General features: G+C 45.7%; 1 protein-coding gene across 2 annotated transcripts; it reads left to right on the forward strand.

Annotated features, from left to right (window-relative positions):
• Window positions 1-5,547: 5,547 nt before the first annotated feature.
• On the forward strand, window positions 5,548-25,410 carry PRDM15 (PR/SET domain 15). 2 transcript variants are annotated; one of them, XM_053455729.1, is made up of 25 exons: window positions 5,548-5,681; window positions 7,581-7,626; window positions 8,022-8,115; window positions 8,264-8,417; window positions 8,646-8,889; window positions 9,604-9,729; window positions 10,638-10,736; window positions 12,762-12,989; window positions 14,074-14,239; window positions 14,539-14,720; window positions 15,351-15,445; window positions 16,030-16,117; window positions 16,664-16,831; window positions 17,067-17,161; window positions 17,450-17,581; window positions 17,856-17,990; window positions 18,391-18,554; window positions 18,842-18,921; window positions 19,215-19,334; window positions 20,307-20,438; window positions 21,081-21,164; window positions 21,575-21,750; window positions 23,352-23,411; window positions 23,812-24,006; window positions 24,601-25,410. In XM_053455729.1, the coding sequence occupies exons 2-25, from the start codon at window positions 7,590-7,592 to the stop codon at window positions 25,105-25,107; spliced, it is 3,561 nt and encodes a 1,186-aa protein (XP_053311704.1). In that variant the 5' UTR covers window positions 5,548-5,681; window positions 7,581-7,589; the 3' UTR covers window positions 25,108-25,410. The 2 variants fall into 2 exon arrangements, with proteins under 2 accessions (XP_053311704.1, XP_053311705.1); XM_053455730.1 differs by lacking the exon at window positions 23,352-23,411.
• The last annotated feature ends 714 nt before the right edge of the window (window positions 25,411-26,124 follow it).

The raw sequence follows: 26,124 nt of genomic DNA on the forward strand, positions 1-26,124 counted from the left end.
ACTATAGTGCTAGAGGAATCGCTAGCAAATACTGTCACCGATGTCAGCGGGACAGACTGCCGGGCCGCCAGCACTTCCTACCATGAACCTCTCCGTATCACCGCTGATTTATGGGTGACAGAGGCATCTCTGGTCCCTGGGTGATAGGAGCGATAATGGGTGCTGCCTACTCCACCAACTAGGTGCAGTTAGCCTCCCATCCCAGGTATGACCGGTGGTGTATTGATCTCTGGCGCTGCACCAAGAAACACCCCCCCCCCCCGTAGTGCCGTTCTTAATACTGGGTGTCAGGATATGACATCATATCCCGACGCTGCACTTTTAAAGCAAGCTCAACAGAGAAGGTATCTATGGAGGATTATTCCAACTCAGCTTGGCTCTCCATAGTGTTAATAGGCCAGCCCATTGAGTAATGGCGTTTATAGGGATGCTGATTGGGCGACCAGGCTCCGTGTTATGCAGCAGAGGGGACGCTGGGTATGACACAAAATTTTGACGCCCTTTTGCTTTCCTACCTGATATATATTTATTTCAGCTGACATAAACGTTCCCAGGTTAAGTATCCTATATAAACAGAAGCTAAGTAGGTTTTATTTGCAAGTATAAATCTTGGATTTAAATTTTTTTAATTATACTACAGTCTAGAATTTTGAAATCATTTTTTATGATTAAAGGAGGAATATACTGATATATTCGCAGAAAAATCATTTTAAAAAATGCTAAAAGTTTTTCTATTTTGCCCATTTAATAATCTCACATGTGAAAAAAAAAAAAGCTTAGTGTTAAAAATTAAAAAAAAAATTGAATTTCATAAGAATCATTCTTCTCTATAGTTTAAATTGCCAAAGAGGGGGACAACCTTGTTTTAGGGGGTGTGGCTGGGGGTGGAGCTTTATGCAACTGGGTAAGGGGTTTAGAAGAATACGTAATTTAGTTACAATTTAATTTATTTATAAAGCCGTTCCCTGCTGTTTCTATACACATTATCGGGGCTTTTAGGGCTGTGGAACCCTGCGATACCCTCATACCCAGCAAACGTTCCGAGCTCCTAGAAAAGAGGGGCATCTGGATCACCTGATCACCCAATAGAGTGATCTGCCCCTGGTTTTACAATCTAGGCCATTATATGCTTCTGATAGATCCAACTCTAGGAGGTTCCATACTCTGATCCCTGTCCACGGTGATCCGGATCTCTCCCAGCGCACTCTCTGATCCGTTATCCGACCTGGCTGTCCTTGTGCTCGGAGTGTGGCGGGGGGGGGGTCGGGGGGTCGGGCAAGCCGTGTTACCCCACTACCTATAGATCTCCCCTCTGTTGTAGGCGTCCTTTTATATAGGTTCAGATTACAAGCCACTCGTATCCAAAGCTCGGGGAGATAGATTCCTAACGGAAGCTTCTGGTCGGTAGATCTCGCCCTTTCCTCAACAATTAAGCACCGTGGGTCAGACTAGGATGGTCTGCTGCTTCTGAGTGTGAGTGAATGACGCCTGAATCAAAGTGGATCATACGTTCAGAAAGCGGGTAACATTATGACTTCTGATAACTGATCAATTTAACCCCTTGGCTGCTTCGCTGCTCTACAGTATATAGTGCAAGATAAGGTTCTGTGGCATCTCTCGAGACTAAACATGGGGTTAACTGTCCTGCTGTGATTTTCATTTTTTTGCTGAAATCGCATTAATAGCCATAATAATGAATTATGCAACTAACGTACTTTCTCTACTATTTAATGCAGGATGTATAGATATATAATAGGAAATATTTTTTTCTGAAAGTTTACATTTGAATTGCTGGTATAGATGATCTTTTTTTAATGTAGAGAAATTTTATTATAGTTTTTTCTTTTTTTGTGCAGTTTTTGATAATTGTTGAATTTGAGGTTTTTTTTTGGTGTAATAATGCTGTTAAGATCATTTCGCCTCCAGCTATGTTGGGTTACCTCATTGTTTATTTGTGTGGATGAATATATATATATATATATATTATATATATATATATTATAATGTTTTGTAAGTGAATCTGGCACTTTTCCCCCAAATTCTACATTTCATTACACTAAATAAACCTATGCAATGGTGCATACTGTTTAAAATAAGTAATTTGTATGTGTTAGAAACCCTCCTTATGTATATAATATAGGAGCCGTCATCTTAACTTCCTGTTCTCAGGATCTACGTCGTTTATCCCTCTCCATTTAGCTGCTCAGCCCCTGGAATCTGATTGGGCCAGGCAGCCTGTGTAAGGGGAGGGGGAAAAGTTTACAACATATTAGTAAAATCGTAGTGCCGCTTTTACCTTTATAACTGGGTGAAGTAGATCGTTTTAATCCAAATATCTCCAAATCGATTCCATGAATTACAATACTAAAAATATCTGAATAAAAGTTATCTTTCTGTTCTTCTTCAACAACGTTTTTTTAACGTGTATTACTATTTGCAGTTGTTTCCTACCAATGAAAGTCAAGATGGCGTTATAGAGAATATAAATGGAAAGTATGTTGAAAAAATGCATTCTTTGGGGTTTTGTGGCAGCTGTTAATGCAGAACTCAGCCCCGTAACAAGCATAAGTCATAACCGGTCTATATTCATTCTTTTAATAACCGGAGGGCCAGTCCTATAAAATATTATATGTCTATTTTTTAACTGTTCCCTTTTTTTGCTCCAACTAAAAAATGGGAACATTTGTAAAGAAATAGCAGACCAGGTATATTGGGAACTGAAACAAATCTCATTCCAATGGGGGGGGCAGTGCCATCAGAAAATGCAGTTTTCACAATTTCTCTTGACCTATGACCTTAAAGGTGTAAAATTTAACCTGGGCACGGCAAAGCGTTTTATTGGGAGTCATATATTGTATTCTTTCAGCAATTCTTGGTCTAACTCCCAAAAACTGTATGTTTGTGTTTGGCAATGCATTATGGGAGCTTTAGGTGAAAGGGGCAATATAGTCCTATACAGCCCCACCAACGAAGAATGCATTTTAAAGTAGGGACTTATAGTTAATATCTCGTAATAGATTCTGGAGCTATGTGCCTATTCAATGCATATTTAAACTTCCTTACTGTATTAGCCTCTACCGCTTCTGATGGGAGGCTGTTCCATTTACTTACTACCCTCAGCCATAATGCATTATTTAGCACAGATTAAACAACCAAACTTTATTTAATATTAAGGAGTATTAATGTGAAGTATGTGTAAGTAGTTACAGAAAACTAGGGCAAAAATAACTATTTTCTTACCCTTGCCATTGGAAATACTATTGGGTCGTTTTTATTGGTTGCTAAATATTTCTGTGTCTTGACTTGATGCTGATTTGTAAATACTTTTGTTTCATATTTATTGTACCTGCCATATAAAACAGCTATTTTACAAAAAAAACAAACACTAATTTCCAGGGAATGATATCCATAGGATGCACCAAATATCTAATTCACTTTAGGAATCCCTGGGTGCAGAGCTAACCGTCTGAGACATGTGATCTGTTGATGGCTCTAAGGAAGGGAGGGGGATATTTTTTTTTGTATTAAATGAAATTGAGAATTTTAATAAAAGTTTTATTAACCTATCTTTTGTTTCTGTGTTTTTTTCCCTTAATTTCTGGCTTTGTTTCTTAAAGGCTGTACTGTTCTGACAATTGATAAGCAAACATTCATGTTTATAGAAAGCACATTGTTTATGCAGTTTTGATTATGAAAGATATCCTCAGAAGGTTTCCTCCAAAAAAAGGTTTTTTCCTCTCCTGAGTGCTGAAGAATGACTCTTTGTAATCCAGAGGTAGCCCCTTTTCTGGCCTGCTTTACGTTCAATTTGTACCCTCTGTTCACACCCACCGAACATATTGAATTGTATAATAAAGCTTTATAACTCTCAAATAAAATATCTGTCATATCTTTTTTGAAACATATGGCTCTTACACGTATCTGCTCTAAAATGGTGAGGGAATCAAATATGGACGCTACCTAAAGGGTAAATCAATAATTATTATTATTTTTTTTTTTTTTTGCATACGAAGCATCGCATTCCGCTTACGGACACCGACAAACATTGACAGCTGTACTTCCTACAGCTCTATCATCGAAGCAGAGAAAAGCCTCTGTTCGTCTGGGAAGACTTTCCACCAGGTTTTGGGGCGTTTCTGCCCCTTCATCCAGTAGAGCATTTGTGAGGTCAGGCACTGATGTTGGACGAGATGACAGGCGCATCCAACCATGTCTTTATGGACTGCTTTGTGCGCTGGGGCGCAGTAATACTGCAATAGAGAAGGGTCTTTTCCCACTGTCGGTAGCATAGCATTGTCCATAATGCCTTGGTATGATGAAGCATTAATATAACCCTTCACTGGAATGAAGGGTCCAAAACACCTGAAAAACAGCCCCAGACCGTTATCTCTCCTCCATCGCACTTTACAGCAGGCAGGTAACATTCTCCCGGCATCTGCCAAACCCAGACTCTCTTGACAGATTTCCAGATAGCGAAGCGCAATTCATCAACATGCTTCTGCTGCTTGAGTCCAGCGGCTGTGGCTTAACCCCACTCCAGCAGACGCTTGGCATTGTGCACAGTGATCTTTGGCTTGTGTGCAGCTGCTCAGCCATAGATACCCCTTTTTATAAAGCTCCCGACACACGGGGCTTGTGCCGATGTCTCCTCCGGAGGCGGTTTGGATGTCTGTAGTGAGCGATGCTTCGGAGGACGGATCGTTTTTCAGGTTCGCGCTCGGTGAGGGTGCGCGGTGTAACGCTTTATGGCTGAGCTGCTGGTACTCCTAGACATTTCCACCTCACAATAATAGCGATGGACCGGGCAGAGATGTCACAAACTGACCTATGGTAAAGGTGGCATCCTATGACGGCGCCGCACTTAACGTCGCCGAGCTCTTCGGTACGACCCGTTCTGCCGCCAGTGTCTGCAGGGAGACGTCCGCCTATGGGCTGATTTTATACCCCTGGTAATAACGGGTGAGACTGAAACACCGAAACTACATAATCAGGACGGGCGTCCCAGTAATTTAGGTATGGAGGATATTGCATGATTCATCTGCCTAGGCCAGGATAATGTTGCTGACAATCACCATGGAAACAAGGAATGCCCATGCTGATTGATACCTTCCATAATTCCAAATGACCAAAGAGGGGCACTTTTGTTTTAGGGGGTCGGGCTTTAACTAGACTTTTTCATTTGATTTTGAGACCACTTGATAGCTATCCGTGTCATTAATAAATAAGTGACGAATTTTATTTACAAAGTTAAACTTATTAAGCCATTCCCTACAGCTGCTGTAGGCTGTAGAACCCTGTAATACCCTCAGGAAGCGATCTCAGACAGGAATTATTCATTGTAAATATTGCTTTATCTTCCAAAAAATATATTTAGATTTTTAGATATAGATTTTCCACTAAGCTGATAAATTGTGTAGTTTGGTGCCCAAACCAAACCCGTCGCTGAACCGGCTCCCTCCTGAGACTTCCAGCATCTAAATCCAGTCCCAGGTGCGCGCAGCCTTCATAAACTACATCTCCCGGCAGGCATTGCGCGCACACAGCGCCGCTTCCGGTCCCGCGTGATTTCCGGAGCGGATCGGAACCCGGAGTTGGGATTCGGTGGGTGTTCGGGTCCAGCTGGAGCAGGTATCGGGAGCCGGACGGAGAGGCCGAGGTTCTGCCGGCGAGGCGTGTGGCAGGTGAGGGCTCGAGGAGGCCCTGGGGTGGCGGTGGGTGTCCGCTTCACAGTCCCCCCGCTCCAGCTGCCAGGCCGATTGTTCGTGGCTGCAGCCGGGGGGCGGCTTTCTCTGAGCCGGGGGATCGCCGTCAAAACCCGGCTGGCTCCGTGCTGGGGAATGCGCTGCGTGCGGGGTGTGAGGGGCAGGGGGTGGGCTTACGGTGCGGCCACAGGGGTCCTGCAGCAGCGCTGTGCACATACATAGCAGGGGCAGGGGGCATATAGAGGGCTCAGAGCAGCGCCTGTATACTGCCGTATGATGGTAATGCTGCAGCAACATGATTGTATACGATACGGTGCACATGTATGTATGGGACTGATGCCATTAAATAATGCAGGTATACACAGCGCTATACAAGCACACACTACACGTATATATATATATATATATATATATGGGATTAATGCTACGGTTAACACAATGTCGGAGTGATGTATGTTACGGGGGGGGGGGAATACGGGGGTGATGTTTATTCGGTGATGATGTATGTTGGAATACGTGGGGATGATTTATGTTGGCATACGGGGATGATAAGTATACAGGGATTATAAGTATTTATAAGTAAATCAGGTATTAAGTTACCGGTGAAACAGCAATAGTTCATGCAGGTATAGAGTGATGTAATCAGGTGACGTTATACGCTATACGTGTACCGGTACAGTGCATGTATATGAGAAAATAACACAGCAGCAGGACGCTGGTGTGCAGAGTCTGTGTGATGACATGATACAGGTGTATAGATACAGGTGTGCAGAGCCTTTGTGATGTCACGATACAGGTGTGCGGTGTCTGATGTCACTATACAGGTGTGCAGAGTCTGTGTGATGTCATGATACAGGTGTGCAGAGCCTTTGTGATGTCATGATACAGGTGTGCGGTGTCTGTGATGTCACTATACAGGTGTGCAGAGTCTGTGTGATGTCATGATACAGGTGTGCAGAGCCTTTGTGATGTCATGATACAGGTGTGAAGAGTCTGTGTGATGTCACGATACAGGTGTGCAGTGTCTGTGATGTCACGATACAGGTGTGCAGAGTTCGTGTGATGTCACGATACAGGTGTGCAGAGTCTGTGTGATGTCACGATACAGGTGTCCGGAGTCCGTGTGATGTCACAGTGCAGGTGTATAGATACAGGTACACAAAGTACAGGAACGGGAGCGGTGTGACAGCAGTAGAACATACCAGCCCGTTGCATAAAAACACTGCATCTGCCCCTGTCTAGTCTCCCCGTTTCTCCTGCTGGAACGACTCAAACCTTAATCAGTCGTTGGTCTCGTCTTTAGATTCAGGAGCCGTGTGCCTTTCCCATGCATGTTTAATACCCTCACTGTATTACCCTCTACCACTTCTGCTGGGAGCTACTCCATATACCTACGACCCTTTCAGTAAACTAAAACATCCTTACTGTGCACTTGCTGCATAATGATAATAATATATATATATTATACTGACAGACGCCATGATAACAAGATTATCTGCGTTACTCACTTCAGTAGTCAGAATTTCATTTAAATGACATATATATATATATAATATAGTTTTTCTGTGTAATGGCCTAACTTCTGTAAATTTCCTTATAAAACGAATTGTAATATCGCTTAATAAAGTCACGTTGTCTCTATTTAAATTCTTGGCGCCCGTTCCTGATTGTTAACCCGATAATGCTGGCTCTGCCACTGGCTGCCGCCCATCGTTTTAAACTTTTTTTTTTTTTTTACATTTTTTAAATGAAATATCCCCAAAACACTGATTTGACAAAGAGAAAATATATATATATATTTTTTTTAAGTGTTGGTGAACTAAATGATGTCGTTGACGGCTCCCAGTTGTAACGCGCAATTCTTTCTCCTGCCCCCAGGTGGCGGTAATGGAGCAGGGAGCGATGGATGAAGTCGTGTTTATATGTAAGTATTTATTGCTCGGCGATGGCAGCCTCCGCTGACCAATTTGGGATTCAAAAAAAATCAAACTTTATTTGTAAAAATGAACCCTGACAATGAATCAAACGTCCTATTCAGTAAAGAGCGCTTATGTCTATCGGGAAAATAGGAAAACCCGTATTTGTTCGGATTGAACCTTTTCCTTGGTGTCTCCATTGATGGTTCTTGACTCCGACCTCGAGATACTTCTTCTATACGAAGGGCTTACAGAGAAGCCCCCCGTTAATATATAATTGATATCCGTGTATATTAAGTACCATGCGCCATGATCCCACCGCCCTTCTGATGCTCGATAATGGTGATGGAATTGTTTGTGTTCCTTCTTGTTCTTCTGTACACTTTTCTGTTGTTGTCTATAGGGTGTGAAGACTGCGGTCAGTATCATGACTCGGAATGTCCCGAGCTGGGCCCTGTCGTCACCGTCCAGGACTCCTTTGTGTTAAGCAGAGCCAGGTGAGCCCGAGGGCAACGAACGTCAGAGCTGGACTCAGATCCTTGGGCGATCGGGACCCTTATAATTACACGGTCCTGCAGGTTGTTTTCCGAGGAAGGTATGAAGCAGCACGGTGTAAGAGATGTCCCCGTTTTATTATATTTTTAGGTCCACTCTTCCTGCAAATCTGGAGATCAAGCAGTCGGAGGACGGCGCCGAAGGAATATTTGCCGTGATGCCTCTTGTAAAACGCACCCAGTTCGGCCCGTTTGAATGTAAGAGGGTCTCTAAACCGGACAGAGAACCCGCATTCCCCCTGAAGGTAAAACGACGACTGGTTTTATGTAACGGGCAACATCTCTTACGGCAGCCTGTCTGCTGCTCCGGGTTATCGGACCTCTGTGTTCAGATGTACCGAAGGCACCTAAAAAGAAAAAAATACTTAATTCTTAACCCATTTCCGCCGAGTGTTACGGCTTCTCCAGCGTGATAAAAATAATGACTTCCGCGTTACTAAATCTCCTAAATCCCGAACATCTTTCTCCTCAAGGTCTTCCTCAAGGACGGCCAGATCGTGTTCTTCGATACATCCAGCGAGAACGACTGTAACTGGATGATGCTGGTGAGACCCGCCAAGGATTTCAGCCACCAGAATCTGACCGCCTTCCAACATGGCGGCGACGTATACTTCACTACCTCCCGGGACATCGCCGCCGGCACTGAGCTGCGCGTCTGGTACGCCGCTTTCTACGCACGAAAGATGGAAAAACCCCTCTTAAAACCCTGCCACAACGGTAAGTCAGGAGCGGCGGCAACATCGCGTGTGCGGAAACGACGCCAGACAGCTGCTGCAGGGAAGCTGAAGAAGCAGCAGCGTGCTTCACTGATCCCTGAAAAAACATGGCAATGACTTCCTCTTTACATTACCTTTTAGAAAGCGCCAGCAAACTCCGTATCAGATTAAAAATCCGTTTTTAAAAATATTGTCTTAGAAACGCATCTAGTTTTTGCCCCATTATATAATGCTTTCAGGCAGCTGCATATTAGTGGTTTGTATGAGTTCTCGCTCTGTTATCTGAGCCCCAATCTACTAGACAAACACCCCGACTCCTTATCATACTGCCTGTAAGAAATGATAGAATGGCTCGGTCTTAATTACCCAGCTGACCATACGATTAATGAAAGTCAGTGTAGGAACTGACTTTGTTAGCATTGCCATAAAGCATCAGCTCAGTGTGGTGTTTGAGCCTGAATAAATAATAAGAAATAAATATGAATCCACACGAACTGCTTAACCCCTTCACGGCCAATGATGAAAAATGATGCTGGAGGACCGAGGCCCTGTCTGGATGAGTTCGGCTTCTTGAATGTCGCTTTAATGCAGCCCTGCCCTGGTCCATGGATACCAACTACTTGGATCTACCTGCTTGCTACGGGCCGGTTACATTGGGAGTCGCTTTGTAATGTTTTTGGTGTAAATTTGTAATTAGTTATTTTTTTTTCTACAGAAGTAAGCTTTTTAGCTACTGAGCCAGAAAAAGAAGCGAACCGGAGCTCTTCAAAATCCAGCCACACGGCTGTAATGACTGCCAAGAAGATGAAAGCATTGCGTTCGCCCGCTGCCTACACGTCAGGTACACACAGCCCGCTAAACACCTGTAAAGTTAGAAAAAAGGCTGTTTTACAGTAAGAACGGGCAATTCACTTACCATCCAGGAACTGTATCTGATGTTATAACAGGGAGAGAAACGATTAACTTTGGTTTTTGTACCTATTTCTTTTATTTATTTATATATATATATCTGCTGATGGCAAACATTATTAATGCCATTAGGTATAGGTTTATTTTCAGTTTTTATTTAAGTGTTTTTTATGGATTTATTCGTTCATATTAAGGCATATTGTTAGGTTAGAAAATCTGTCATTCTTCCAGAGGCCAACATCCGGAAGATTAACGCGCACAAAGCTTACTGTCCCCCTGCATTTATGCTGTGAAAATCCAAATTTACATACAATCGGGTCGGTGCATAATTATTATGGATTTTACACGCGGTTCTCGTGTTCCTATCCTACTTAGATAGAAGTTATTTGTGCCGTTATAGCAGATTTCCAGTTATTATCGCCTCTGTGCTGGGTTCACCTTCTAAAGCTGCCAGGACGGAGTGAGTGAATGAATGAATGGATGAATGAATGAATAAAGAAAGTGGCTTCCAGCCAGGAGAGGGTCTAGAGAGAAACGGGAAGACCCTTAAACTGTAGAAAAGCCGTATCTGGAAGCCCTATTATATCATATTTTTTTAACCAGAAAGAACGTGATATCCCCTTGATGGGTGAAACCTTCTCCATGAGCAGGCAGCCGGTCCCAGTAGTAAAACTGATAACAAATTGTGAATGAACCAGGCGGAACCGTTCGCCAGCACTGCTTATCTTCGTACTGTTGATAATTTTATGGACAATGTCCTAATTTTGTGTGTTTGGAGTTTCTGCCATGGAACGATCCCGTGGTGTTTTTGTTGATTGCTCTTGCCATTTTCTCCAACAGTTTCGTGTCAGGACAACAGTGACATCATACATGTGGAAACCTGCGAGTGGACGTGCAAAGTATGCAACGCAACGTTCGTGGAACCCAGCCTTCTGACAGGTGCCAAAAACCATCAGCGTCGGGTTTACTTTACATGTTGGCTCAATAGACCCACTCAGTGGCTTTAGCAGCGAGCAGTGAGCTCTTACTGTACACTTATTCATTCCCCTGTAAGAGACGCGTAACAAGAGTCATTAAAATACACGACCGTTCCAGAGTTTGGGGTCACTGAGCTGTTTTCATGGAAAACAAGGACATTTCTGGCTGTAACATAATTACAAAAAGAGTTTTCTAACCACCAGTTATCCTTTTAAACTGAAACTTGGACCAGAGTGATGGGAGTGATAAAGGGGCATAGGAACACAGGAGTGATGGGAGTGATAAAGGGCCATTGGGACACAGGAGTGATGGGAGTGATAAAGGGCCATTGGAACACAGGAGTGATAAAGGGCCATTGGAACACAGGAGTGATGGGAGTGATAAAGGGCCGTTGGAACACAGGAGTGATGGGAGTGATAAAGGGCCATTGGAACACAGGAGTGATGGGAGTGATAAAGGGCCATTGGAACACAGTAGTGATGGGAGTGATAAAGGGCCATTGGAACACAGGAGTGATGGGAGTGATAAAGGGCCATTGGAACACAGGCGTGATGGGAGTGATAAAGGGCCGTTGGAACACAGGAGTGATGGGAGTGATAAAGGGCCATTGGAACACAGTAGTGATGGGAGTGATAAAGGGCCATTGGAACACAGTAGTGATGGGAGTGATAAAGGGCCGTTGGAACACAGGAGTGATGGGAGTGATAAAGGGCCGTTGGAACACAGGAGTGATGGGAGTGATAAAGGGCCGTTGGAACACAGTAGTGATGGGAGTGATAAAGGGCCATTGGAACACAGGAGTGATGGGAGTGATAAAGGGCCGTTGGAACACAGGAGTGATGGGAGTGATAAAGGGCCATTGGAACACAGGAGTGATGGGAGTGATAAAGGGCCATTGGAACACAGTAGTGATGGGAGTGATAAAGGGCCATTGGAACACAGGAGTGATGGGAGTGATAAAGGGCCATTGGAACACAGTAGTGATGGGAGTGATAAAGGGCCGTTGGAACACAGGCGTGATGGGAGTGATAAAGGGCCATTGGAACACAGGAGTGATGGGAGTGATAAAGGGCCATTGGAACACAGTAGTGATGGGAGTGATAAAGGGCCATTGGAACACAGGAGTGATGGGAGTGATAAAGGGCCATTGGGACACAGGAGTGATGGGAGTGATAAAGGGCCATTGGGACACAGGAGTGATGGGAGTGATAAAGGGCCTCTGTACGCCAATGAAGAGATGCTATTAAAAAATCAGCCATTTCCAGCTACAATACTCATTTACAACATTAACCCCGTCTGCTGCGCTGGATTTCTCATCCATTTCATGTTCTTATAATGGACAAAATTTGCGTTCCCCCAAAACAAGAAGGATTCTAGGTGACCCCAAACTTTTGAAAGGTGGTGTGTATACAAAACGAATAAAAAGAGCAGCCAGGAATGTCTCCAAACTCAAGTATATTCTTTTCTATCGCTGTGGCGTTTGCGATTTGTCGGGCTTTATAGAGAAAGGCAGTTTAAATACATTATATATATATATATATTTATTATAATATAATATACACCATGAGTGAGGGTTTTGCTCCCCCCCCTTTCAATTAGAAGGGCACAAAATATACTTTTTTTAACTCCCTTCTGTGAAATGTTTATCTAAGCGTTTAAAGGGATTCTCCAGCAATGATTCGCCGACGGTCGGCTGCAGCGCTGGCTCCACTAACGCTGCCGGTGGGAGTCTCTTCAGCAGCCAATCAGTGGCAAGAATAGTCATACCACGAAGGAGGGGGCAGCTGCTGCAGCAGGGCTGCATTTTCTAAGTTTTGGAAGAATGCATATTAAAGTATTCACAGAGAGTTAAGGTTACTCACAGAGTACTTTAATATTAGTTGTTTGGTGGGGGGGGTTAAACTGTCCCACTTAAAGGCTAGACATTTGTTATTACGATAAAGCGTCGCATTTATCAAATCCGTGTTTTCTTTCCCACTTTCTTAGAGCATTTGTTGAGTCACCTGGAACACGCAAAAGGGATTTCTCCGTCGGCGCCCTGCGAGGGTCCTTTCATCGAAAGCGAAACGGCCAACATGAGCTCGGATCCGGCCGTCATCGGCACCAGCGCGGGGGGCCGCTCCGTACTCAAGAAGAAGCAACGCAAGGGCCGCAAGTCCAAGGCTCCGAAAGGAGATATTCCGCTGGTGATCGTGGAGGATGACAGCCCGCCAGGTGAGGAGGGAGGAAGGGAGGCGACTGTTTAAACTATTTCAGGAAGATAAAATATAAACTTATCTGCTCCGGACTCCATGTAGATAAAGGTGCGCCCCTTGGTACATAGAAACATAGAATTTGCCGGCAATCGGCCCCATTTGGCCCCCGTTTAGTCTGCTTGCTTTCCCTGCTGTAAAGACTCGGACCTTAACCAGTCCTTGGTCTCACCTTTCCCTCTCTGTATTAGCCTCTACCACTTCTGATGAGAGGCTGTTCCACTTATCTACCACCTTCTTGCTTAATTAAACTTCCTTGCGTTCCATCTGAGCAGCTACCCTCTCGTTTTAGATTATGACCTCTTGCCCTAACAGTGTTGATTCCTTACCCCCCAGTTACATGGGTTCTCCAGATACCCCGTTACTTTCTACCTAGCCAGCCAAGCGCGGGGTGGGATTGCAGGAGTCTGAGTACAGGCACATGCTTCCATCTTGTTGGGTTTCATCAAAAGGGCCGGATTAGCAGAGGAGCGCACGGAGCGATTCCTCCAGGGCCGAGGGGCCCTGCACCAATTGCTCCAGGGCCCATGGGGTTCTGATCGGTCCGTGCCTCTCAACTTTCCCATGAAGCGGCAGATTTCTGATCCATTTCATGTTATTTTAATGCAAAAAATGTTTGTTTCTTTAAAAAACAAGCATGTTTCCAAAGTTTTGATCGGTAGTGTATGTGGCCAGCTAGACAAATAAGCTTACTGCGTTTTTCTCAATGATGGTTAACTTTTAGGTATTCGGGCGTCTTCGTTTATAGTTTTTATTTTTCACCCCCCCCATTTAATCTCTTAACACATTTCTGATACTGCGTGTCCACAATAAATACTACTTCCATGATTATCGTGTTCTGAATATACGATCCCACACATTAGGACGGGCCGACCCCAGTCAGCGTCTCCTAGGAGGAGGGTAGAGCTGACCTGGAGTGAACGGCCCGTCACCTGCAGACTCCCTGTTTAGTTAATAAGCCCTTCAATGAGACGGAGAGCTCGTAGGACTGTAATTTAGGCAAATGTTTCCTTAAAAGTCAGATTTTTTTGTTCTCTTTTTTTCAGAACACCATCCCATTTTATACAACGTCTACCCGGAGCGAGTGGCAGAGATCGTCACGGAGATCCCGCCAGACGAGGTCCCGCTTTCTCATGACTCCGAGGACAAGTTCATGGAGCTAATGCTGGGAAAACTGCCCAATGCCAGCAACAACCTGACCTCCATGTCTAAGTGCGTAACGCGGGCCGATCATAGACCCGACCCTGCAGCGTTCATTTATTAAATAATAATATACATTGTTTTTAAAGTAAACGGTCTCGTTATAGACAACAATTTTAATTAGGGGGAATAAAACTATTTAGGCAGGTATGGAAACATAGAATTTACCGGCAGATCGCCCCTGTCTAGTCTGCCATTTTTCCTTGGTCTAGTCTCTACCACTTCTGCTGGGAGGCTGTTCCTCTTATCTATCACCCCGCCAGTAAACCAGCCAATCATTCATTTATCCTTGTGTGTTTTTCGGGGGGCAGGTTTGCTTTTCACCAGGGGAGCAGCTCGTTGAAGAGAGGCTTAATGCTGTCGGGCAGCCGCCACGGGATGAGACGGAAGTTCGTCCGCCAGCTCGGCGATCACAAGCGCGTCTTCCAGTGTAATATCTGCTCCAAGGTTTTCCGAAACAGCAGCAACCTGAGCAGACACGTCCGATCCCACGGTAGGAATAAAATCCCGACCACGTGTTACGGTCCAAAATATAACATCGTGTGGCCAACAGGAGACAGGCGTGCCGATAAACCTTACCAGATCCGTACTTTAGTCACCTAAAAATAAGACACACACATTTTTGAGGCTTTTTCTGCTTCTATGGCAACAGCCTATCGGTGCTTGCTCTTGTGTCACATAACAATGGGGTCTCCCTGGATAAACTTATGAACGAGGCAAAATATTTCTAGGAGGGGTTCGGGGGTTCAGCAGCGCTAGGAATTTCCATCTAATGCTACGTTTAAACTCGGCACGAGAGGTGGAACGGCACCTTTAAGAAAACTCTCCGAGACTGCCGGTTATTAACCTCCTCCGTTCCCAGGAAACCTCTTATTGCCAGATTACCGTTAATTAGCTTTCTGGTAGCGATGATTTTGAGCTGAGATGAGCCGTCTGGTGACCGTACCTTAGAGGGGGTCACCGGTTAGCCTATAAATAAAAAGGGTTAAAGCCGCTCGCTCTGAGGAACCCAATGCATGGCCCTCTCGGAGGACGATAACTGTGTCTGATATATAGAAACCGGCAGCGATGTGGCAACCGCTTGGTCTTTCCGGCATAAACACGCGCCGCTTTCCCTCCGCAGGCGACAAACTCTTTAAATGCGAGGAATGTTCCAAACTCTTCAGCCGTAAAGAGAGTCTGAAGCAGCACGTTTCCTACAAACACAGCCGGAATGATGTGAGTTCTGTACATTAAATATCACGCAAAGGACGGCGGGGGTTAAAATATGCTATATATATATCCACACACACACACACACACACACATATATATATATCTATATCCAGACACACACACACATATATATACACACACACACACACACACACACACACACACACACACACACACACACACACACACACACACACACACACACACACACACACACACACATATATATATACACAGACACACACACACACACACATATATACACAGACACACACACACACACATATATATATACACAGACACACACACACACATATATATATATACACAGACACACACACACACACACACATATATATATATATACACACACACACATATACGTATATATATATATTTGATTCTGTTCTCGGGATCTGCGCTAAGTTATCCCTTCCCTGTTATGTTGCTGATAATTGTCGGCTGGTTCAAACAGCCGGCGCGAGGAGGGAGAGAACGGATCGTTTATCCACCCCCTGCCTGCCTATTTTATAAGCGGCTCGTAGCGCTCGCGGAGGGTACCCGTTCATTTTCGGCTTGGCTTTCAGGTTGACGTGGATTACAGATATCGCTGCGCGACCTGCGAGAAATCCTTCAGGGTCGAGGCATTCCTGGAATTTCACAACTGCAGGACAGGTGAGAGTCTCCCCGGGTAACGCTGCGTCGCCTGGCCGTCTAGACTACCCCGAGAGATTTCCCGAAAGCCCTCTCGCTGATGGAAGCGAGAAGTCAGCCCTCCCTGCAGGACGAGCTCGCTGGGGTTGACCCTTCATAATAGATCGTGAACATCGGTAAAACTCTAAACGTGGCGGTCAGAGGATGGCATGATGTGCGTGAAAGATCCAGGACTTCCCTGAGCCTCACCAAAGGCCATGTCCTCAGTCCTACCATTCCAAGGTGGTCCTTCCCCCTCCTGAGCTTCTTCTAAAGTTATGACCCTATATCTTGAAGCCTCTCATTCAGAAGTACTGAAAAGATTGCTTTAAGGAGATAAATGGCCCATCTGGACCAGCCTATTGGGAAGACCACTCACCCGGTAGGGCAGTCGGTCTCCAGTAAAGCACCCCAGGGCAATGCACTACGGATGATATGTGTGGTTGGACGAGGGGCAAGAGGAATAAAAATACTATTTTAATCTAATTTTTTTTTTATACATTTTTTATTTTTTTTTGTTGTTGACAGATGATAAGTCGTTCCAGTGTGAGATGTGCTACAGGTTTTTCTCAACCAACAGCAACCTTTCCAAACACAAGAAGAAGCACGGGGAGAAGAAGTTTGCCTGCGAGATCTGCAACAAGCTCTTCTACCGACGAGATGTCATGCAGGAGCATCACCGGCGCCATTTAGAAGGTGAAGCCCTCGCGCTGCTCACATTGGGGGCCGTATTAACATAAAAGTTCTAAATCTGGAACCAGCAGCAGGACTTCCATGTTTAGAACCTTGAGCTTAGGAGCTTTTCACGTTTTTGTCCGAGAGCTTCATATTTTGACTGCCATATTGTCTTCTTCCATTGTTGACTTTGATTTCCCTTTGTTTTTTTTTTGGTTAATCCGTTTCGTTTGGTTGCCCTGGATGTCTCCTCCAGGAGTGAGGCGAGTTAAACGGGAGAGCCTTCATCAGAGTGCCGATAACTCCATCAAATATAAGAAGGAGCCGTCTGCGTGTCCTGTCTGTGGGAAGGTGAGTCAAGATTACGTTTCCCGTTCTTAAAATGAAAGCTGGAATGGGTAGCCTTTCCCGTGTTTTTGGATAATTGTGTTGGGTTCGTTTCTCGTATCCGGCCCTCGGTTCCTTCTCATACCCTGAAGTTTGTTGGTCTGGAGCTATGGACAGAGGGAGAACGGAGGAGGCCCCCCTGGCCGCAGTCTGGTTTCATAGCGTCCCGCTGGTGGAACTCCACTCCTAAATGACCCGGGCTTGTACCCTAGCACTCGGTGATACTCTGTACCCCTGTTTCTGTGCACGCAGATGTTCTCCTGCCGAAGCAACATGAACAAACACCTTCTCACGCACGGAGACAAGAAATACACCTGCGAGATCTGCGGGCGGAAATTCTTCCGAGTTGACGTCTTACGGGATCACATTCACATCCACTTCAAGGTGACCAAAAAATGAGGAATCTCCTTAAAACGGGGTGTGGGGATTACTGCTGGGGGATCCGTTACGCCTGAGACGAGAAGATCTGTTTTCATAGCATGTGGGTGACTTTATAAAAGTTTTGGTCAGTTTATATCTATAGACTGCTGTATAGGAGCCGTTGGGCGAGTCTTCATGGTGGGCTATTTAAAGGGGGGGTCGGCTTGTTTATAAAGTTCCCAGGTATGGTCTTCGGCCTCTGTCGGCGACGCTGACGCGTTCGTTCGCTGTTTTGCAGGACATTGCTTTAATGAACGATCAACAGCGCGAAGAATTCATCGGGAAGATCGGCATCTCTTCCGAAGACAATGACGAGAACACCGATGAAAGCATGGATTCCGACCTCCATAAATACAGCTGCAAGAGGTGCCAGGTGGGGGGTCCCCTCTCCGGCCGATGTATCGGCATCTTCACGCAGGCCCTTTCTGTCTGAGACGCACAGCATTGCGTGCCCCCCTGTTATAACAGTGCTACGGAAACGAGAGGGTCAGAGGATTAGATGTAACTTAAGGAAAATGTACTTTACAGAGAAGGTGGTAGATGAATGGAACTGGCTCCCAGCAGAAGTGGTAGAGGCCAATACAGTGAGGGGGATTTAAACATGCATGGGATAGACATACGGCTCCTGAATCTAAGACGAGACCAACAACTGATTAAGGTCTTGCTGCTAGTGAGAGAATATTTTTGCTTTGTGTAAGGAGCGTATGGATCAGGTCCTGATCCGTGATTCCTATCCTCATACACGTTTTCACGCTCGCAACCCCCCCCCCCAGATCTCTTTTGCACGCGGGAAGGAGTACCTGAAGCACATTATGGATGTCCATGCGGAGAACGGTTACGACTGCAGCATCTGCCACCGGCGATTTGCACTCAAGGCAACGTATCATGCGCACATGGTGATCCACCGCGAGAATCTCCCGGACCCCGAGGTGCAGAAGTAAGGACGCCTTTGGTCTAGCTCCGAGAGGCTTTAAAGGGACATCAAATGCACCTTCATGTGATCCCTTTAAATGTTTGTGCGGTCAGGGACGTTGGATCCCTTTCATTTATTTTATTAAATGTGGCTGATCGTTGGGGGATTGCAGATGGCTCGTCCTGCCGCTAGTATCGGGTTTCCACGCCGCTAGTATCGGGTTTCCACGCCGCTAGTATCGGGTTTCCACGCCGCTAGTATCGGGTTTCCACGCCGCTAGTATCTCATTCCTTGTTGTGTTTTTTGTATAGATACATTCACCCGTGCGATGTGTGCGGCAGGATCTTCAACAGCATCGGGAACCTGGAGAGACATAAACTTATTCATTCAGGTAAAAGAGCTTTGATTACCCGTGCAGCACAGGCCCGTAATATTATTATTATTATTATTATTTATTTAGCGCCATCATATTCTGCCGTGCTATAAAGGAAAAAGATTTACCACCGCAAAATAGCTGGAAGGCTGTAATAGGACCGTCTGTTATAAACTCTTCTATAAACTCCCGTGAAATAAAATATAAAGTTAATTCGCAAAATGTAGTTTTCTTTCTCATCATTGGGACGCGTCTATCTCAGCCCCGACGGGTTCTCTTCCTTTACTTTCTTGGTGCTGCGATTCCTCCAGGTGTGAAGAGCCACGGCTGCGAGCAATGCGGCAAATCGTTTGCCAGGAAGGACATGCTTAAAGAGCACATGAGAGTCCACGATAACATCCGAGAATACCTGTGCGCCGAGTGCGGCAAAGGTACCCCAAGTCTGTGTGTATTGGGGGGTCCTCTGCTAGAGCGTGGGATTTGAGGAAATGGAAGAGTTAAAGGGGCGCTAAATAGAGGTTTCATCGTTTAAAGGGCCAGGTCAGATAAATGGGCACAGCCCTACGAGACGGAGCGACTATTTGGGTAACAGAGTTGCCATTGTTCAGCTGGTGAGCCCCCCCCGGAGACCTCCTGCGTATCGCGGCATCGGGGGGGCGCATGGAATATGGCTGCCCCCCTGCTGTCTGGACGTGTGACTGCTGTGCGTCTCTGCTCTTGAATTTGTAGCCCTCTATTGGGATCTATAGATGTGTTTTTTAAACATCAAAAATGACATTTCACCTCAGAATATAAATTAAATAAATCCACAGAGACCCCTTCAGTCTCTGAAAGCTCGTTCCGCACCCCGTCCGTGTTATCCGTTTGTTAAATCGCTTCTATGCGGCAAGATTCGTTCTAAAATTGGCGCAGCAAACCGCGAGATATGATCGCTATGTCATTCATCCAGGGTGTAGACGGAATGATTACCTCCGTGAAATAATTCTCTTTTCTAGCAAGCAACAGATCTGTTTGGATTAAAGGGCTATGGCCGCCCCCCCCCCTGTACTTTAATGCATATGACAGCTGAGTGCTTCCTTAACCCCCCATATGCATTCACTCCTTACCCCGTCCCCATCTGTCTTCCGGCTGAACGCTTCTCCATGTAAGCGATAAACTCCCGTCCGCTCCAGCGCTGGCTCAGGGCAGCCCCTCGTGTGCATGCGCGGAAAGCAATCTCCCATTGATTTTAAAGGGAGCGCTTTCCTTCCACTGATCGGCAGCTTCAGAGACGACGGCGGCTGCGGTTTCTGCATCGGTTAAGTTTTTTCTTTTTTTATTTAGAAGGCCGATAAACCGCCCCGTAGGGTTCAGAGCGATTTCCTCGGTCCTGCCGGTAGTTTAACGCTTACCGTGTATTTCAGGGATGAAGACGAAGCACGCTCTGCGGCATCACATGAAGCTGCACAAGGGAATCAAGGAGTACGAGTGTCTGGAGTGTCACCGCAAGTTCGCTCAGAAGGTCAACATGCTCAAACACTACAAAAGACACACCGGTGAGCGGGGGGGAAAGGAACCTAAATCTCATTGGTGTTGGCCAAGAGAGATTAGCTCGGGGTGGAATAATCCTAGCGCACAGGGTTCAGACCCCCCGTCAAAATGCAGCCCAGTTAAAATGGACCTTTTAGTTTTCATAAACCGCTAACTATATTGATTACTTCTTCTGAACGGTCCAAACCGATTGGTTCTGGCAAATAAGTGGCTTAGTAAATGGGTCTTGCTGGAAATCTATACATAATATATATAAAATAAATTATATGTTTATATATCATTTTTTATTATAATTTTTTTTTATTTATGTTAGGATAAAGCAGTATATACCGTCTTACAATTTCATTTTCCTCTCCATCTGCCCTCTTGTCATTATATTTCTGATAGATTCCGTGCGGAAATACTTTTTTTTTTTTTTGTTCTTTAATTTTTGGCGTGTAAACACACAAAAAAAGTATAGATACTCAGATTATGTATAAAACACATACATTACACAAAAGGAACTTTATATCATGTTTATATGATGTTAGGATTTAGGCTAAACCGAATTTTGGTCGTCTTCTCAAATCTTCTCTAAGATCCATAACCAAATCCGATCATTTTTAGTAGAATTGTTTTGTTTTTTTAATTTTTTCCTGTTGTTTTAGGTATCAAAGACTTCATGTGTGAGCTCTGCGGAAAAACTTTCAGCGAAAAGAACACCATGGAGACCCATAAGCTCATCCACACCGGTGAGTCCGCGTCCTTCTAACTCCCTCCCCGCCGCTGAGATACTCGCCGGACTCAGGGAAAGCTGAAAACCAGTATGACCAGTTTAACCATCGCCCCCCCCTTCTCGTATACATTAAATATCACTACATTTTTCCCGGGTCTGAATATTACGGACAGAATAAGCGATGCCGAAGCCATTCCATTGTAAGATCTCGGGCCGGCTAACTGTAAATGAATATGGCTATTCCGAATCTAATGCCATTGACAATTATTAATCGGGAAAAGAGTCATTTTGCCCTTTATATATAATTTTCCCAGAACGGTGCGAGTCCCCCGTATCCAGTTCTTTCTCTCTGTATAACGCTCTTGTACCGGCCGCGTCATGTATTTAACTCCGGCTCTCTCCCTTCTCTGTACGGACCCCGTGAAGTGGGGAAGCAGTGGTCCTGCTCGGTTTGCGACAAGAAGTATGTGACGGAGTACATGCTGCAGAAACACGTCCAGCTGACCCACGACAAGGTGGAGGCCCAGAGCTGCCATTTGTGCGGCACGAAGGTGTCCACCAGAGCCTCGATGAGCCGCCACTTGAGACGGAAGCACCCCGAGGTCAGTTATTGGGTGGAGAAAGCGCCGGATTGGCTTTCACGTTCTCCGTGTTCAGTCGTGGGTTTGTAGTACGAATTAGGGGCAGCCATCTTGCTTTTTTTCCCCCAACAGATCTCATATAAAGCATCTTTTGGGTTAAAATGTTCATATTTTAGTTACTGCGAGGCTCTATCCAAAGCCTTCACCAAAACAGAATCGGCTTATTTATTATAAGAGTTAAATGGCTCTTCGTAGTCTGCTAGAAAAGAAAGATGGCCGCTCTCTGCTTCATTGGCTTATTTCTCCATAAGAAACCGAATTTAACGGCCTTTGGTCCTTTGGTCTTTTGGTCTTGTCTGAGATTCCGGATATGCTTTACTCCTGTGTGTTTAAATTCCCTACCTGTACTCACCTCTACCACTTCTGCTGGGATGCTGTTTCACTTAGCTACAAGCCTCTCAGTTTTAGATGACCTCTTGCCCCAGCAGTTCTCCTTGTTTGGATATACTTTCTGTGTCTGCTAAATATACAGTGATGTGTTTACGCCTGGGTGTTTACGCCTGGGTGTTTACGCCTGATTGTTTACGCCTGGGTGTTTACAGTAAGTTGACTTAGTGGTGAACACTCGCTGTTTAGTGACAAAATCCACTAAAGGCTCACGGACTCGTATGAGACGAAGGGGTCGGGGAAGTAACTCGCTGACACGTCCGCGTCGGTTCCTTCTAGAAGATTCTTTCTGCCCGTCATCAGGTCTAACCCTCCCTTCAATGTCGTAAAAAGGCACCTCTAGGCCAGCCGATCGCTGCGGCCATTGGTGGACGTTCCCCAAGTTTAGTAGGGAAGAGGAGACATCTTTCTTAGAGTTTAGAGTCAGCTTTGCTTCCTTGGCCTGATGGGTCTTCGGAACAACTTTGCTTACAGAGAACATCCACAACCCCGGAGTGTCTGATGTCCAGATACCTCCATCTCTACTAGAGTTAGGTGAGAGGGCAGACCGGACATAGACATTATATCCCACTGATGCTCTTCATGATGGCGTGTAAGGTTACCATCGGCTTAAGCTCGTAGGATGTTTATGAAGGAGATCGCTGATCTACCCAACCGACCCTGGACCTGCTGCCATAAGCCTAGTAGGTTGCATCCATAAATGCTACCGACTTTCATGAAGCAGGACGTGACTTACCATCCTACCCTCCGCTCATCGTGGGGTGAATGGCCAGGTTTTTTTCTGTTTATGGCTGTTGCGTAATCTTCTCGCCCAACTGCAGCCTCTTTAGCTCTTCTGTTTGTGTCTCAATTTGATGCCCATGAGGTAAATTCAGAGCATGACCTTCTGTCACTAACGGTAAGGTTTTATATCGTGGAAGGTCCCCTTTAAGTTTTAATGGCTCCCATGAGCTGATTTTACAGACTCCTGTGGCTTAACCCCAACACCCCCCCCCCCGTTGAATATATCCCATCAATAAAAACACAATTACGCGTTAAGGTCAGGCAGATATTTCAAGAGGCCGCCTTTCTGTCTTCTTTCTTCGCTCTTCGGCTCTCACGCAGCAGATAAGGGCCTGTGTTCTCACCAATGACCTTTTTACGAAGATCTAATGAGGGGACTTTATCCACGTTAGGTCATCTCTGTGCGTATTGAAGACTTCGATGACTTGCATGAATCGGCGGGCATTGGCCAGGTAACTAGAACGCGCTCACGGGGCTTGATGGCCGCCATAGTCACATGCTTTTACTATTGAATTTGTGTGTCTTAATGTGAAATTCTGGGGTTTATTCACCATAAAGGAGAGCTGGCCGGAGAGCTGTGGTTTCCGCTCCCGCACTTCGCTCTTTATTATGAAGGCCCAGACACTTGCAGGTTTCTCTAAGAAAGAGCGAGCTGGCCCCGTATAATGTATAATTCAATGTGCAATGAGAAATATCACTGATTTAACAACCCTGCCGGTTTATGGACTGGTTTAAATGACCCGTTATAAATCCACCCCCCCACCACCTCCGAAATTTGGTCATTTATGCAAAATGAATGAGTTTCTGTTTGAGGCCGAGCTGTTGATAACCGTGGTATGGTGATGTGCGCAGGCAGAGCTGGATGTGGACGAAGAGGATGAGCTGCACCGGGGCAAGCAGTCGCCCGTCGGTAACCGGCACGCGGAGAAGGACAAGGTGGTGGGAGAGGATGGAGAGGTGTCGTTCGCCGAGTACCACCAGAAAGCCGTGGAGTTCACACGAGGCGGAAGGGACGAGGATGGCTCTGCGGTGGAGACGCTACAACAGGTCAGATGATAGGGGGGGGGGGCGTTTTTATCCGCAGCGTACAAGGACAGTGGGGATTGTGGTTAATCACAGGGGTATCTGGGGCGGGGGGGGACATTTTATCCATAGCTGACAAGGATAGTGGGAATTGTGGTTAATCACCAGCATGTCTGGGGCGGGAGAACATTTTATAGTTATGGGCACTAAATAACTTAACGGTGCAATTAATAAAAATAAGCAATAAATGTGTATTTTGCATATATCAGGGGAATAGGCGTTATGACTTCATGTACTTAGGATCTGCATGATTATTTCTCCCCGTTAAGTCGCTGATGGTTGTTGATTGGTTCCGGTAGCCTCTGCGAGAGCGGAGGAGACTGGAGAGAGCTTAACGACAGGAAGGTGGTTAGATAAATGAAGTTGGTTAAAAGCCATAATTCTAGTCGGCTCGGCTTCCAGCCCGGAAATGAACTAAAAAAAAACCGTATTATTTGGGCTTGTGGATGATCCCGTGTCAATCCGTTTCAGGTTTCGTCAGAAGCCTCAGCAGTTACATTCTCTACTAAGCGGGTCTCGGCTACTTAACGGTCTTTTTATTTATTTATTTTATTTTAGGTGGTCGTCACCATTAGCGATGGGAGCGTCGTTGCTCCATCTTCCACAGTAGGACTAACGAACATCACCGTCACTCCCATCTCTACCGCAGCTGGGGCCCAGTTTGCCAGCCTCCAGCCGGTGGCCGTGGGTCACTTGACGGCTCCCGACCGTCAGCTGCAGCTGGACAGCTCCATCCTCACAGTGACCTTCGACGCGCTCAGCGGCAGCGCCGTGCTTCACAACCGGCCGGCTGAGCTGGCCATCGCGTCCTCGCAGGAGGGGTCCGGCCCCCAGCCCGTGGCTCACTTCATTAACCTCACCACCTTCGTGAATTCCATAGCTCCTTTAGGGGGTCAGCTCGCCGCCGAAGGTCCTCTGACATGGAGGGCAGTCCCGGCAGGAGAAACACCGCCGCCGCCAGAGGAAGAGGTGCAGGGGTCCGGCCAGACGGAGCAGCCGCCGTCGCCTTCGCAGGGTGGCCAAGCCGTACCAGCGGACTCGCAGGAACAAATGTACACTTACTGAGCGATCGCCATCTTTAACGCAGCTCATAAACTACTGACCGCCGTAACCGGAATGGAAATTCAAAGATGGCGGCTGATTAAACTTGAAGAACCCGCGGGGTTTTGGATTAAAACGTGTAAAACGGCACATGACGGCAGCTTGACGGCGCCACGGGAACGGACGAATTTACGGGTCCCGACGCATTCCCCTGTCGCCGGTCGCTTTAAAGAACCAACGCTTGCAGCGAACCCTATGTTGGCTGGGCCTTCTGGGAGTTGAAGGGAGGTTTGGTCGATTAAAGTTTTGAGAAACAAACTTAAAAAAGGAGCGGTTTACATTTGGATTTTTCACTTCTTCTTCCCTGGGATTTTCTCGCGTCTTCGTACGTTGATTTCAAACGCTCTACCGCAGCACTTCCGATACCTGCTAATAATAATAATAATAATAACACTAATTCTAACTTATGGGGGGCATCGGTGCTGAGAAGGGGTTTCTCTACCCAGTGCTGAGATATATATATTATATATATATATATTATATATATATATATATATAATATATATATATTTCCGTGTGTATATATTATATATGTTTATGTCTGTTACAGGAACAATGTGCACTGAAAACCATATTTATGCAAAAACCCAGAAGGAAGAGAAAATAATAATAAGAATAAAAGTATAGTTCATTGGGAAATTAAATGAAGGCCTAAGGGACTGGCCCTTGACATTCCGGGGGCCCAGATCCTAAGCCTTGCTTTGTGTGATCTGTGATGCGATAGACTAAGGCAGCTATTCTTTAGAGTGACGGCCGGGGCATGTAACGGGTTTCTTGCCCTGCCCAGCGGTAAAACGGTTTAGGGGACCGGTGTGGCCCCGCTCCCAATTAAATACTACAAAGCCTCATGAGCATCATATCGGAGGAGACGAGGGCCGTTAATAAAGACCCCAGAGGTTTATTTTGTCAACGGAGACCACCGGCGATTCTATCGGTGCTGATGTTCACGCGCATGTACTCTGTCCCTGACTGTAGTAGACG

This window comes from Spea bombifrons, chromosome 2 (genome assembly GCF_027358695.1).
Source record: "Spea bombifrons isolate aSpeBom1 chromosome 2, aSpeBom1.2.pri, whole genome shotgun sequence".
Taxonomy (NCBI): Eukaryota; Metazoa; Chordata; class Amphibia; order Anura; family Pelobatidae; genus Spea; species Spea bombifrons.